The sequence below is a fragment of the Cyprinodon variegatus genome, unplaced genomic scaffold (assembly GCF_000732505.1).
Source record: "Cyprinodon variegatus isolate N-32 unplaced genomic scaffold, C_variegatus-1.0 Scaffold825, whole genome shotgun sequence".
NCBI lineage: Eukaryota > Metazoa > Chordata > Actinopteri > Cyprinodontiformes > Cyprinodontidae > Cyprinodon > Cyprinodon variegatus.
In genome coordinates this window covers 273,411-289,495 of record NW_015151278.1, presented here as the reverse complement: position 1 = coordinate 289,495, position 16,085 = coordinate 273,411, and the positions used below count along the sequence as shown (strand labels likewise).

Sequence of the window (16,085 nt, the reverse complement as noted above, 5' to 3'; positions counted from 1 at the left end):
ATGAGCCAAAAAGCAGAGACAGGACCAATTTTTAAATTTTGGTGTCGATCATTCGATTTCATCCTGGACACTACAGAAAATGGGCTAAAAGTGTTAAAAACCGGAATTTTCCTTTAAATCGCTACATCTAGGAATCAGGGATTTAAGAATGCTAAGTTATAATATAATATCAATAATATAATGATAATAAAGCAGAAATTATGATCAAATAATGAGAAGAACAAAAACATGGAGATGGTGAACAATAGATATGAAAATAACTGTAGTCAGTTTACTTCTCCAGTTTCTATTTCTTTCCCATGTATCGCCTTTCTGCTTCCATTTTGTCGTTTTACTCAGTTGAAAATGTGTTAGTAATATATAGTCTTGGTCATTTAACGCTGGCAGAAAGTGAACTTTGATCAAACCAGAGTAACTGAAGGAATCTCACTGCTGGTAGATGATTATTAAAGTAATGAAACTCAATTTCCTTGTAGCTGACTGAGATCAACATCACCGTGGCAACAATCTGCACCCAAAGATGTCTGGAGTTAAACGCGTTTCTGTACTCTGTTCAAGTTGGTGCGTTCTGCAGTTTTGTGCTCATCTGTAATGATTTACAGGTGTTTATTGGGTCAACTGAGTCTTTTATTGTGATAGAGAGAAATGGGAAAAGTAGATCAATGGATAGAGGCCCACAGCATCATACATCCTTCACAATACCTACAGGTAGATACAAGGGGGTTTGCTGTTATAGAAGCTTAAATTCGCTGGTAAAACAACAATTTCTAAATGTTTTTGTATTTTGTTAATTAAATTGGATTCTGGGGAAACTTCAGACCAGAAACTCACAAATTTCTAAACCTTTTTCTTCATAGATGAGAGAGAAGAGCCAGTTCACAGGGAAATAAGGAGTTACAATATGTAAAGGCTGAGTCATGCTGTGGGCTGCTTCTCTTCTAAAGACCATAAGAGCCTTATTTAGTTGAATTGCATCATTAAAATACCGGGATTAGTAAAATAATGAACAGATTTTTACTTTAATTCTGAATTCTCCCCATATGTATATGTGCCACTGCTGTTGGAGATTAATGTATTTTAAGGCTTGTGAAGCATCTGTATCAATCTTGAATCTATCTCATGTCATGAGGGAAAGCAGCCCTAACAACCGGCATGACTGTTTATCTGCTGTTTTGTTCAGGAGCCTCACAGGCCGTGGAGTCCCGCCACGGACGGCATGAACGGCAAGCGGCCCCGAGACGACAGCCTCCTCCCGCTTGTCATCCCCGTATCTGTTCCCGTTCGGAGACAGGAAGCCTCGTCCCCGGATAGGGACGGCGTGGCTCTGACGCCCAGCTGGCCTAACAGGCCTTCCAACCACCAGGACCTGGGCCGCGCCGATCACAAGCCCTCTGTCATCGTCACCCGCAGACGCTCTCTTCGAAACTCTTTGTCGGAAAGCTCAGAGCAGGTGGGCGATAATCTCTACTTTTTTTGTTCATCATTTCTTTTAGATTCATTTTATTGATTAAAAAATAAAAAGCTGAAGCCGTCCCTCAGGACTGTGGGGAATAATCCGGCGTCCTGATATCTTCATCAGTCTCGGATTTCATCTGTTTTAATTCCAGCTGTAAATCCTTGAATTCATGGCACCGTGCCCCCCAGACACTGTCCCTTCCCCCCCTGCTGTGCCGAATGTTGTCCCTCCCCCATGTTCTCCCGTTCCCACATTCAGCTGGGGGGTTTGGTGAACTGGATGCCCTGTCCCAGATCAAGCAGATTAGAAGCTCTTTGATGCTGTACATTGTGTACCATACATTTAAAGGGAAGTTCTTTGTTGAAAGCTAAATCATCAGCCTTCCTTCTTTTAGGTCCTTTTTTTGTCTCAACCTTGTAGTCTCACAGATCTCATCAGTGTTTCATCTCTGCCCTACAGAACGATGGCACAGAGGGAGAGAGGGACGATGACGGCAAGAAGTCCAAACGGCGCCCCCGACCAGAGCCTCTCTTCATCCCGCCGCCTAAACCTAGTTTCTTCATCGCCCCGCCCGTCTACTCCAGCATCACCCCCTACCAGAGTCACCTCCGCTCTCCGGTTCGCCTCGCCGACAACCCGATCACGATGCCCCCGTACACGCCGCCGCCGATCCTCAGTCCCGTTCGGGAAGGCTCGGGCCTCTACTTCTCCACCTTCCTGTCGTCGGCTGCAGCCGGCGGTCCTGGCCTGCCCCCTCCCGCCACTCCCAAATCAGCAACTCGCAGCCTGTTGCGTTCCAGTGAGTTAAAAAAATATCCACCAAACTTCTGAGTTCCCAATACCCTTATAAAAACATCATCTCTTTTGTTGTAAACATTTATTTACAAAAAAAAAAATCTTTTTTCATAGTTCTTTTTGTAGCCTTTGAGGTATAAGATACGATAAAATCACAATAACCTCTGCTCTGATACAGTATGGCAGGGAGAAAAGGCAGTAGTTCTGTTAATGGTTGTATATTTACTTTTTTTCACCTTTTAGACAGCTGTGACATCACGCCGCCGGTGCTGTCCGCCATGAGTGAGACCACTCCAGTCAGCATCGAACCGTGAGTCCCTTCTTTATTTCTGGAAACGAGCGCTTTGAGGGCCGCCTGGTACTTTCAAGCAAACAATTTGGCCCGTCTGACTCTTGCATTATCCCAGCTGGAGGAAAAGCCCTGTCATTAATTACTCAAAACAAACATGATTGAGTCATAAAGGGTGTCGAAGAAGAAAACACTGGTTGTTCAAATTCTAAACCTGCAGTTTAATCCGACTTTACTCCTACCAAGTACCACCGCTTCACAGTTTGCTCCATTTTGCATCAGAACTGGACCTTGAAATGAGCTTTGAAAAGTTGTGAGCCGCAAAGTGAAGCTGATGAACCTATTCTATATGCCTACCATGTTACAGTAATGACCTCTTATTAGGAATATCTGATCAGTTCATCCCTTCGCCCTCTGTTAGCTGAGCACAAAACAGAACAAGCAGAGCAAATATTTAGAGCTCAGTTCAGAGTTTTGTTCTAAGCGGTTCAAAGCAGTTGGATGTTTCAGATCATCAGCCCCTCGCTGCTTCTCTGCTCAATGATTTCTCATCGCAGTACGGATGTTCTCATGAAGTGTTTAGACGGATCTATTTTGCTGCTTCTTTTGAAGCTTATTAGAAGCAGGCATCTTTTTAAACCCAACCTTTTGTCAGCTGAGATGTAAAATGTTTAGCAGGCATGTCAGGATGGTGGGGTTGTGTTTGTCGTCACATCAACAAAGAGCAGCAATTTACGGTGTTGCATTTTTCTAGCCTTGGCCTGACTGATGCCATCTGCTTGATGGTGACTTTGACACAGAGTAGTGAGACTTTCCTCCATTCATGCTTTGGCTTTGGTCTCCTAAATGCACTAGAGCTGTTGCAGTTTGGCTCACGCTGGCCTACCTTCCCTCAAGGGGCTCCTAGTGTACACTGACTCATATGCACTTAGTGGGAAATGCAGGAGAGGAAGGGAGAATGTAGATTATTGTGGAAAAATACACATTTTGAAGTATAGTTGGTATTCTTGAACCCCTTTGCATTGTTTTGCATAGTTCCTCACCAGAATAAGAAAGATTGTTTTAAGGTTTATTTAATATTCCTTTAGGATTAATAAAGTGTTTTATTTGTAATTAAAACTATTATTTCTTTTTTTTAATTTATTTATTTATTTTTATTTTCTTAAATTTTTTCATTTATTTTATTAAAAAAAGAAAAAGAAAAAAAGAATCGAGTAAAGTCACATTTATAGTACCATTCTTAGTAGTTTAAAGAGGATGCTTGTGTAGCTGAATAGAACAAAATATTAAAGAAATGTCAAAAAGAATTGGTTCCCAGCATTTGTATTTATTTAATACATTGTGGTGTTTAAAAAGTGACACCGAGATGAATCTTTAAAGTGCAGAATACCACAGAGCATAAGATGTGTGGACTTAAACGTTAAAAAATCTCTTTAACAAGAAACATTCATAATAAAATAGCCTAATATATTTTTAAACAACAAAAGAGACACATTCAACTGCTCTAAAAGTCTAGCTTTATTTTTAAGAGCCTCAGTCTTTTGGGAGCTTATCTTCAGTGTCTGTTTGCAGTAGACCTGTCTTTATGGTCGTCCTTTTAGCTTTGGGCCAATCACTGAAATCCACTTTCACCTCACTGTCTACACTTCCGTAGGACTAGTGATGTTTTATAGTATAGTCCAACTTGCAGCGCTGCACAAGCTATTTCAGCATCCAGGAGCGACAAAACTTCATGTAAAAGCCAGAGAAAAGAGAGAAGAAAAAAAAAAAGATACCTATTATTTCAATATATGAATTTTTGAATTTTGCATTCGAACACAAACAGCGAAATTGGCGTAGATATGAACAACAGGCCGTTTTTAAAAAGCTGGTTTTTGTAATGATATTTTTAAAATTCCAATATTAATTGTATCTCATCCCCCCCACCCAGACGGATAAACATCGGGTCACGGTACCAAGCAGAGGTACCAGAGCTGAGGCAGAGGTCAGCTGTGGAGCTGGATCGCCATCGAGCAGAACTTGTTTGGGCCCCGCCCTCTGAACTGGAGGAAAAACCAGACTTTAAGGACAAGGGTGAGAAAAAAAAACACGCCAATAATAACAAATCAGTTTCTACTGCTCTTGTAGAATGGTTGGATATTCAGTGTCTCTCTTTCTAAGCTCATTATTCCTATATAAAAATGACTTGACGTCAAAACTTTAATATTTTATTGTTAAGTATAAAGCATAGGAAGCATCTTTTATCATGGATACAGGGTTTAATAAACCATGATAATGCAGCTGTGGTTAACAATAACTTGTTGACGTCTCTTTCAGTGGAAGTCCTCATGCACCTGGCCTGTTCCAGTGTGTTATATGGAGGAGGCACCAACCAGGAATTGGCGCACCACTGTTTGTACGAGAGCAAAGGGGACATAATGGTGAGTTATCCATACTGACTGAATGCACAGCGGAAAAATAGCCTAACCTTCTCACAGCAGAGCGAAGAGCTTTTCCACCGATGCAGAAAGTGTTTATTTTTGTCTATGAAGGTTAAAGGCAGTTCTCCTCCTGGTTTTCCTTAGATAGAAAACTTTGAATCAATCTGACTGTACGATCTGGTGAACTGGAAAGTGTCTTGAGAAAACATGTGTTGTGAATTGGTGCTATATAAATAAACTGAATTGAATTGAATTCTCAGGGAGGTTCCCACAGAGTTGCTCTGCTTATTGCAGCCATGTAATGAATGCATAGAATCTACATGTCTAAAATATCCTCAGTCTGAATCTAGAAATAGAGAAAAAGTGGCAACACTGACAAAAGGGAACAAAGATTATCTTGATTTAATTCTGCAAAGCAACTCTATTTATTCTGAGATTAAATTAATACACTGACTTCTAGGGATGCACGATATTGGGATTTTAGCCGATATCCGATATGCCGATATTTTAAAACTCATGTAGCCGATAACCGATATCGATACCGATGTTAAAGCTGGACAAAAATAAGTAGTCATTGAAAATAGCAGTTTTGTTATCCATTTCTGACACTTTGGAAAATAATATACTCAAATATATTTTCATATGCTGATATCAAATAGATTTTTAAAATCGCGGTATCGATCTGTTTTACTTTCAAAATCTCGTGAAATTTCATCGTTCTGTTACAAACTCTCGTGATATTTTGCAAATTCTTGTGAGATTTTGTTACTAAAATAGATCGATACCGCGTCAATATATCAACATATAAAAATATGGCAACATTTCGTGAATTTTCGGGGGATTTCGTAGCATAGCGATGAAATATAGCAATATTTCATTAGTAAAAGAGATTGATATGGTGTTTTTAAATGGCAATATATCAGCATATGAAGATATTGGGATATTTTAATGTATCAATATTTTTTCCCTCGTCTTTAGAAGTTTTTAAGTCTGTAAAAAAGAAGTTTTTGAGGAAGAAGAAGAAGTAGTATTTATTTTTTTAGACTTTAGAAACTCAGAAGCTGATCAAATATCGGGTTAAATATCGGTGGGGTGGCCGATGTCCGATATTCAGTTTTAAGGCCGATACCGATAGGGGGCCCATTATATCGTGCATTCCTACTGACTTCTTTGTTAAATGCAGATTGTTGCATTGTATTTATAGGTGTCAGGTTTAACGGGGCTCGCTACAAATGCATGCTACACTTTTAAGTTATTTCTAAGAACATTTAGAAACCATGTGTCATTTTATCTTTTTCCCTAATCCTGCTTCAGATCAAATCCCAATGAAATCTGTTGGAATGTGTACACAAGATGGGGAGAATTTAAAAACAAAATAAATGGTGGTTAAGCTGTTTTTCCATTTGGATCTAATTTACCGGTATTTGGAATGATTTATTATTACTTCACCAACATGTTTTTCTTAGTATTTTAGTACAGATTTCTTAAAATGAAGGCATTCACATGAATTAAAATGTTTATTTTTTGTTGTTTATCAAAAGACGTTTAGCAAATCAAACAAATTTAAAGTTGGACATTTCCATACTTTAGTTTCCAATCCCAAGCTAAGCAGCCGCATTCTGATGTGAGGTTTTGATCATTCTACTACATCTGTTTTCATGCACCCAACAGATGTAGTAGATTTATTCAATTCTCATGTCGTCTTTCTTGTCTGCATGTAAATGTGAGCGCTGACCATCCTTAAATGAGTTTTGCTGGTTGTTGAACGGAAGTGACTGATCTATAGATTTTCACTTTGCTTTGTGCTGAAGCTCTGTGGTGATCAGAGATGACTGATAGTAAACCTGTTTGGTTGTTTATAGCCCGTGGCACGCCGATGCTCCTCTGCAGAGCGACATGTGCTGCAAGAGCTGAAACAAACATTTCAGCTTTTAGTTCAAACAGTGAAACTAGATCAAAAACTGATGGTGAGTAAGGGAATTTTTATGCTGTGCCACATGTATGCCATCTTAGTGAAAGGCGGGTCTCAGTTCTACAGATTTGTGAACAACAAACTGACCTCATTCATGGTCAAAGTAATCCTAAAATGTTTCTGTTCTTAAGGCTCATGAATCAGACCAGACTAATAAGTTCTCCACCCATGCTGCAGAAGCTAGCCATCCTTTGCCTCTTGATTGCATCACAATAAGTCCTTTATTGACATCAGAGGCTAGAGTCGAACCGCTATATAAAATATTTAATGTTGCCTGAATAAATCAAGCTGTATGTGAGTGCAGTTCACTGCAACCCGACTGGAGGAAATAGTTCAGTGCTTGTAACGAGGTCGAAGGACGGTTATTGGTAAATGAGGTACTTTCCCCATGGCGATATTATTCAGATGTAACACAATTTACTGAACCTTTTAAAGATATTCTTACATATTTAGTCTGTTTCTGGTTTGGTTTCAGCAAAATCTGATGTTTTTTACTTGTTAGACCTAAACAAAGTGGCGTATAGCTCCGAAGCAGGAGGAAAGTGACTTGTTGTTAAAAAAATAAATAAATCTGAAAAGACTTTTGGGCATTTTTATTGCACTCTTTTACTCTGATTTATGAAATCCTGTTGGATTCAGAGTTTTTGCAAAAAGGAGTTTGGATGTTTTGCCAATACTTCTCGATTGATGCAAATCTAAACTTTGATTGGACTAATATTCAATGGTTTTGACACTTCTGGGATTAAACAGACCTTAATGAAATGACCAGGTCTTCTGTTCCATATAGGGTTTATATTCACCTCTTTCCCATTTTCAAGGTTTTCCTCCAGGATCACCTGAATGGAGCTTGATTTAATTATCGACACTGACCTGCTTCTCTCTCTCTGCTGGAGAAAAGTGTTCCCAGTATGACGCTTCCATCACCATGCCTTATGACTGTAATATTAACTGTCTTCTTAAACTGAGCTAATAGAAAACTCTAATCTCGTTGGATTTTGTCATATGGAAACCTTGTATGTAAGTTTATGACATAAGAACAGAACAGCAGGTCATTGTGGGTGAAGTGGTTAATAATGAGATCTTAACTCTGTACTCGGATGTCCATGCCGAACGTCCTTACTGCCTGATCCTGGGTTGTCGGAGTGTTTTATGGTGCTGCAGGACAAGATTTCAGGCCCTAGCGACCAGCATCGGTCCAATGTTGTCTAGGTAACCATGAAAGAGAGGGGGGGGGCAGCCAAAGCGCCCACTCTTTGCAGCAGTCCGACTCAAAAGCCGATCTTCAGATGGTTTTTCTGAAAGAGAATGGATTTGGTTCCCTCTTTTTCTCCCAGTTTGGATTTGTAGTGTTTGTGAGCAAAAAAAGCTGTTGGTTAACCCAGCTTATTGTCCCTTAGTCCCGTTTTCCAAACATGCAGCCAGAAAACATTGAAATGCTACTTTTTTTTTCTCTCAGGCCGCACTGTCTCTGCTGATGCTGAGGGATCCGATCTTCCCCAAGACCCATCATCTATCCAGCTACCATTACTCAGGTAATCAATCCATGCAACCCCCTGTTTATGTATCTCTGCAGCAGTGGAGGGGGGCTGGTGCCTATATGGCTGCAGAAGACATAGCATGTGGTGAGCAATTGTTTGTTTTGTTGGTGTTAAAGTTTTAGGGGATAAAGCCCAACTTATAGCTGTCTCCACATGTCCTCATACCTATTCAGAAAAAATCCTAGACTGAAAGTGTTTATTTTCTAATATCCGTCTTCTCCTCCTGTCCTCCTCCTCCTTGCAGGATCAGACAGCTGGACGGCAGCTGAGAGGCGCCTGTTCAACAAAGGCATGGCTGCGTATAAGAAGGACTTTTTCAAAGTGCAAAAGCAGGTATGCTTGTGTGGGCTTTGAATCTAGAAAAGAGGAAACTTTCTCATTCTCGCAGTGGCAATGAAAGGCCACCTAATCTTCTTCCGCGGGGAACAGGAACACATGATATATTGTGTGTTGGCTCATTGCGTGGGCGGAGGAAAGGGAAATACAGTTGATGTGGAACAGCGTTTCCGTTTCTGTTTCGATTGTTGCTTTGTCATTGTCAAGCAGGGTTTGGCTTTTCCATCACGGTGCAGCAGAATGTAAAGTGGTGCCTGTGTGGTTTGTCTTTGCTTTAATATGCTGCAGAACATTTTTTGTCCTATTTTATCAAAACGTGCAAAAAAAAGACAAAGTTTGCTGACTTCACATCTTGAATTTAAATCTATTTCATACAGTAGGAAATTATCCCATGCTAAAGGTGAGCCAGTGCCATATTTGTTGCAGCCTCAGCTTTACACACATCCCTGATTTTTACTGATTGGATAAAATGTTGCTTATTATAAATAAATGTCTCCCTACAAACTTTATCGTTCAGAGCCTACGGCTCTCTCCTTAATAATCTTCAGCTCACCCCACAGGTCCCGAAAGCCATAGACAAAGGTTCATTATTTAACTTTTGTGTTTATTGAAGGGTTTTGAGTTTATTGATTATATTTTTTGGATTTATTTCAAGCGTAGGGAGACAGTTTCTGTGGGATTTTGAGAGATAAACAGGTCTATAGCATCACAAATCTCCAATTTTGATAACAAATGTTGAAATTCCACAGGTAACGACTAAGACCGTGGCGCAGTGTGTGGAGTTCTACTACACATATAAGAAACACGTGAAGATCGGCCGCACTGGGGCGCTGATTTATGGCGAGGCCGAGCCTTTGGAGAGCAGGACGGCAGAGGAGGAACTGGACCACAAGGTTGGTCTTATGACAGCATCATGAGCTCTAAGACTGATTTTTTAAATTCTGATGTAGAACAAAAAAAGTCAATCCTGCAAATACAAGCTAAAGCAGGATGAATCTTTTGTGAACCATTACCTGAGGTGAGATAAATCTGATCATAGCTGTAACAGCTAAAGATGTCAGAAATGAATATGCTAATATAGAACAGTTTTCTAACCTTTTGAAGAACTTATTGGAAGTACATTTCATATATCTGAATTTTTCTGAGCCGTACTGATTTTTTATTATATTAGGAGCAACGTGAGAGAGGTTTCAGTCGACACTCTATATAGAATAGAAATAGAAAATCCCTTTATTGTCCCACAATGGGTAAAATGTGGTGTTACAGCAGCAAAAGCTTATAGCAAAAGTTGTTGCAAAACGTGCACCTTAGAAAAGTCTATAAAAATAACAGTTAAGATAATAAACAAAGTATTGTTCTGTACAGCGTTTTTACAATATAAGTACTCTGTTTCTGGAGAATAAAAATCAAAAACAGATGTGGACATTTTTACAGTAATGCATATGTGAAAAAAAACTAGCAGTAACATCAGAGATGTGCAAAAATGACAGCAGCATGGGAGGAAGGATCTGTGATAACGCTCCCTGGTGCCTTTAAGGTGCAGCAGTCTGTCACTGAAGGAGCTCTCCAGTTCAGCACCAGCTTCATGCATGGGGTGGGAAACATTATCCAACAGAGATGTTATTTTAGTTAGGATCCTTTTGTTTCCAGAGGACATCTAATCAGAGCTGTACTTCCCGATCAGCTTATCCAGCCACTTTCTCTCAGCTATTATATTAACTTAAAGCAGCAGTCTGTTTTGTTTGTGGTAAATAAAGAGCCCTACCAAGGCTGCTGACATTTCAAAGCACAGCATGTTTCGTTCAGCCTTCCTGTTGTCTGCTGAAAATCTCACTCTCTTTGTCGCTCTATGAAGGACATATTTTCATTTCTATGCTTTCTCTGACTTATACCCCATTTACTCTACCCTTGAAAAACCGATCCGTGCCGAGACCGGTCCGAGCTCGGATCAGTTAACCAGGCCGAGCTCGGTTCTGACGACCGTTTACACATCACGCTATCTCTGTTCCTCGACTCCTCGCCTCCTAGTGACGATCTGCGGTATTACTGCCAATATTGAAGGAGGAAATCAAGCAGTTGGTGGCGGTAATGCACCAAAGGTTGTTTGCCAACCGCCATAAAACACAAGAAGAAGACAAAGAAGGAGGAGGAAATCAAGCAGTTGGTGGCGGTAATGCACCAAAGGTTGTTTGCCAACCGCCATAAAACACAAGAAGAAGACAAAGAAGGAGGGAATCAAGCAAATCAAAATGGCGGCGCTCGTCACATTCAGAAAGTTATGCTTGATTTCGATTGTTGTTTATAGTTCTTCTTCTTCTTCTGTTTTGTGTTGGTTGGCAAGCAACTTCCAGAGGGGCATTACCGCCAACTACTGGAATGGAGTGTGAATCGGGATGTGCAGCCAGACGGAGATGACGCGTTCTGCTCATGCGCTCTGGTTATCAGAGAACCGAGCCAGGGAAAAACCGAGCCGAGCCCACCTCTGGAACTGGTCTGCAGTTAGCTCGGTCCGGTTCAGTTTGCTTTCCATTTACACACTATAAGTTATCTCAGTTACTGAGCTCGGACCGGTGTCGGCACGGTTTTTCAAGGGTAGTGTAAATGGGGTATTGGATTCTAAACATCTAAGCTTGTATGGTCTGAATTGATGCACTAGAAAGATCAACAGATGATTGGAAGGATATTTTCTTCTTTAAAAAGAAAAAAAAAACAGGAGGAATTGATACTGAAAGTTGCAAATATTGAGTCTTGTTCTCTCAGCTGCAGCTTTCAACACTGGAACCTGAGAGCTTAGTACGGTGTGTATATAGAATCTTTGGGTTTCTAACCAACCAGGCATTGGTCAGATGGAAAATTAACCTTGTTCTGTTCACCAGATAATTATTCTATTACCAAGCTATATTTGGACAACTACCTCTAACCTGACTGCGTGTAGTGCATAGTGTTTGACTTGGTGTTTAGCTCCCAGAGTAGCTCAGTTTGCAGACGACCTTACTCGGATATCTTCATGAACAATCAGAGAGATGGATCTCACCTGCCAGAGTCGGGCATCTTATTTACTGTTTGTCTTACAGGCCTCTCAGAGAGTGGAGCCACAGCAGGAGGAGGACAGCAGGAAGTGGGATGGTTCAGCTGACAGGAAACAGGATGTTTGTCCCACCGGGGCGACACACACGCTGCCGTCCACAGAGAATGTAAGTGTGAAGAGACGAGCTCTGCATGAAGCTTGTATGGTCTGAATTGATGCACAAGAAAGATCAACGGATGATTGGAAGGAGATTTTCTTCATTAAAAAGAAAAAGAAGTCAGGAGGAACAAAATTGTCGAAGCATCTATTTCTGTTATTTGCCGATTTTGCGTCCTAATCTGTTTTTAGTTGGTTTGAACCAGATTGAATGAGTCAATTTGGATTCAAATAATTTAAGATTTGTTTTTTCATTCCTGGATTCTACTGCTGATAACCAAAGGACAGAATAGAAAAATATGTGATAAGAGAGAAATGAATCACATCTTTAGAACTGTTGAGTTAAGGGATTGTTTCTCCTTTTCTACAAAAACAACTGAACGTTGAAGATTTTCCTCCTTTTTGTTTCATAATGGTTTTTAATCATTTTTCCAAAGATCACATTAAGAACCTTTTTTCACACTAAACCCTTGAACTAAAAGCTTTAACTGTAAATAGAGCAAGTCTGAAGCTACATGTCAGTTTTATATCTTTCAACATATTCCATTTCATCACAGGTTTCACTGTGAGTTTGGACCTACTGAGATGTTGGATCTGCTGCCCCCCACTGGGTGTTTCTATAAATACCTTCTTCTATTTGCACCTTGTATTGTGGACAAAAACAACTTTGCAAAAACTTTTTATACTTTCCTGTTTATATTTATTTGATAAATATGTTGTTTTGGCTAAATCTGTGTTTATTATTAGACATATGTTTACACACAGTCTGGTAAAATGTGCTTTTATCGAAAACAATTGAAACTAAAGAAGTGCAGAAATATTTGTATTTCTAAACTTTATTTACATTCCTAGTTAGTAAATGTTGGCCTAGTTAGCCAATTATCCATCCATCAATTAGAAATCCTTCGGGGGCCCTTTGTGGACTCAAGCCTCTGTCTCTTTGTCGCCTGCGTTTAGATCGGGACGGTGCTCATCATGAAGGCCAAGGAGGAGGTGGGAAGGGAGCAGCCGTTGTCCAGAGTCATCCACCACACCCAGCCACCCCAAACCAAGCCACGCTTTGAGGGCAACACACGCAAGCCCAGCCCCCCTTCCAGCAACAAGGTTCCCGTGGGGCAGGAGGGCGAGTTCCCCTGCAAGAAGTGTGGCAGGTCGGTGATCAGAGATGCCTGTTTACTGTAGAGCCAGCAGGAAATACTGCTGCTGCCCTCTTGGAGTAGGAATCATAAGCAGAGTAAAGCGTTTCATAGTCTGTGTGTGAAAGAATTAGCCTTCCTATCATGCTTTGCCTGAACAACAGCTTGTCCTCTGGCAACACTGCTTCTGTTACTGCCAACTGTGTCCTAGCAACTGCAGATAAAGCAGATCTCCTAGAAGCAGCTCTGCCTGGTGAGAGCTGCATTTGGCTCTTTAGACACTCAAAGCGTCCTCGTTAGAGATGATTCGTTGATGCTTTGCCCCTCCTGTTTCTGCAACAGGGTTGATCTGTGCACTACCGATTTTTGCTATAGCTTGACATGTATATTTGATAGTCAAATCATGCTATTATATAATCTAAGATTTCACAATCTTAACTTTTTATTCATTAATAATATTCTTGCAACCCGCATTTTTGCCTCTACATAACGCTTAGTGATCAAGCAAGAATGGTTAATTCATAATTTTGTTATGAAATGTCGCAGAAAGTGGGTATAAATTTGTATACAACCCCTCTTTACTGAAATGCCTCTAAATAAGATACAACTTATTGATTTCCTTCAGAAGTTACCTAATCAGGAAGCTATATGCCTTTTAAAAATACCATAAAGCTGTTAAGGGTTTATATAAAGAAATCACATGATTTCCTGATACGATGCCCATAATTTTATTTTGAAGTGTGAAAAAACATAAAAAACAATCAATCAAAGCAGAGAGACATTAAATCCTGCATATAGCTCGCTCTGTCCCCAGTCTCTGCAGAAACTAACTTTCCACCGACTCTTTTTACAGGATTTTCTACAAGGTGAAGAGCCGCAGCGCTCATATGAAGAGCCACGCCGAGCAGGAGAAAAAGGCAGCCGCTCTGCGCCTGAAGGAGGCAGAGGAGCGAGCGGCAGCAGCCGAGGCCGCCGCCGCCGCCATGGCATCAAGGCAGCAGAACGGAACGCGACCGGCGGGCGGCGACAGCGCCAACGACAACTCGTCGGGCGGTGAGGACGACGAGGACGAGGACTGGCAGAATTAGGGTGGATGGAGAGACTGGTTTTATCAGGCAGGGCAGCTTATTCTCTTGTAAAGAGAAGAAACATTCACCCTCCTTTTATAGAAACAGGAAACAACAGACAATGCTCCAAGGCGTGCGAGCGTCTGGATCAGTTCGTTTTCCAAACATCCCCTTTACTCAGCTTGAAAAGCTTCTTCAAGAGTCAGCGCTCTTGCTCACAGGGCTCGGTGAAATCAAAGCCATGCCTCCACTACCGGCGTCGCCCTGTGGAATCCTACTTTGAGTCCTAGCCTGCTCTGTTCCGGCAGGCCCACTGGACCCCCGTCTTCACCTTTAGTTGTTCTGCAGCCTGACCGCTGTGGTCAGGATGATGGATATCCGAGAGTTGGGATGAAGTTGAAAAGATGGAAGGATGGGTGGCATGTCTGCCTCCGTCGCCGCTCTGCTGCACTAACAGCCAAACTAGAAGCATGAAATCGGTTCTCTCCGTTTGTCCGAGCTTTGGTTCTGTGAATCCCCGTCATCACCCCCCCCTTTCTTTCTTTCTTTCTTTTTTTTTATAAAGCGGACTTTGTTCCTAACTGTTTATGCCTTAGATGTTTTGACAATTTCATTTGAAAATGACAATCAATTTTACACTGTTGGTGTTTTTTATGGACATGTATATAAACACAGGTCAACTTAATTTTTCCCTCTCTGTAGTTAAATGTGGTTCCTGTTGTTTTTCTTTGTGAATATTGTTGGTAATTATTAATAATATCATTATTATTATCATTATTAACATTATTGTTATATTCTAGTTTTTGGCTGCGGTTTTAAGCTCTTATTTTAAGCTTTTATTTTCAACTTTTATTTAAAACATATGATTTTCTCCTTGCTACCTGTTTATAAATGTGATTTATTTTATTTTTTATTATTATTATTTCATCTGGAGCCGAAAAATGAAGAAAAGGCAGAAACTATTGTGCAATAGAAAGAGTCCACCCCCTGTTGTTTCAGCAGGGTGTTCTCTGTCAGCTCTCTAACTGATAAGAGGTTCCGTTCAAAACCACATTTCTCTACGGATTGGAGCGAGACGACAACAACCAGCCTCATCTGATCCCAAACACGCTCCAGTATTGGCTTCCTCAGTGGGGGGTGGGAGACGAGGCATTACTCCAATCTAAGCATGGGCTGGTCTATTTTTTTCAAACCATCACGCGGTATAAGTGCCACAATTTGGGATTTCTACAAAGAAAAAATAGGATGTAATGTAAAAAATAATCAGATTGATTGATGCTAATATTTAGCATGAATATTTCATGTTGGTTCTGATCCACAGATATAAGCAAAAATATGAACTAAACATCAAAGAGTACAGGAGTCTTTTTTTCAGCCAGCTGAGCAGTAGGCGATGCTACCTCCAAGCTGATGCTAGCCGCTATGAGAGAAGCTTCCGGTTTTCTGTTAGTAAATAATTTACTTTCATCAACCACCTTTATTTCTTCGGAGAAGTAGAAAGTTGTGATAATTAAATTAGAATTTAGAACTAGAATGTTCTGCCTCATGCTTTCTACCTCAGCTTCGTAGCCCTACAGACTGTTATCAGTAAGTTCCTTTCAGTGAAACTTATTATCTGAGCTCAGATAATGTGAAACGTGGAAAAACGGACATTAGTTTCCTTTTTTTGACATTTTATTCTTCCAACCTAGAATCCTTGCTATAGGTTAAACTTTGATTTGATAAAATCTCAAATGTTCCTCGCAACCTGCTTCCAAATGTTTCCTCCGCTCGCTTAAAAACCTGTTGATGACAGTAAATCGTTTACTGAAAAACTCCAAACTTTAAAACAGATGAGATGAAACCATTTTCTGCTCTGAATTGTCTTTTTTATTATTTTTCAGATGAATACG

The 16,085-nt window shown here is 40.5% G+C and overlaps 1 protein-coding gene across 1 annotated transcript in view; it reads left to right on the top strand.

Moving 5' to 3' along the window:
- The window catches only part of elmsan1 (ELM2 and Myb/SANT-like domain containing 1), a 17,914-nt gene extending 3,450 nt beyond the window's left edge, over positions 1-14,464 (top strand). The window contains exons 2-12 of the mRNA XM_015396863.1: positions 1,181-1,450; positions 1,916-2,255; positions 2,495-2,561; positions 4,471-4,613; positions 4,857-4,960; positions 8,389-8,464; positions 8,715-8,803; positions 9,556-9,699; positions 11,881-12,000; positions 12,948-13,141; positions 13,980-14,464. Coding sequence (XP_015252349.1) covers positions 1,181-1,450; positions 1,916-2,255; positions 2,495-2,561; positions 4,471-4,613; positions 4,857-4,960; positions 8,389-8,464; positions 8,715-8,803; positions 9,556-9,699; positions 11,881-12,000; positions 12,948-13,141; positions 13,980-14,214 — 1,782 coding nt within the window. The 3' untranslated portion in view covers positions 14,215-14,464. The remainder of the gene's footprint in view (positions 1-1,180; positions 1,451-1,915; positions 2,256-2,494; positions 2,562-4,470; positions 4,614-4,856; positions 4,961-8,388; positions 8,465-8,714; positions 8,804-9,555; positions 9,700-11,880; positions 12,001-12,947; positions 13,142-13,979) is intronic.
- Positions 14,465-16,085: the final 1,621 nt, after the last annotated feature.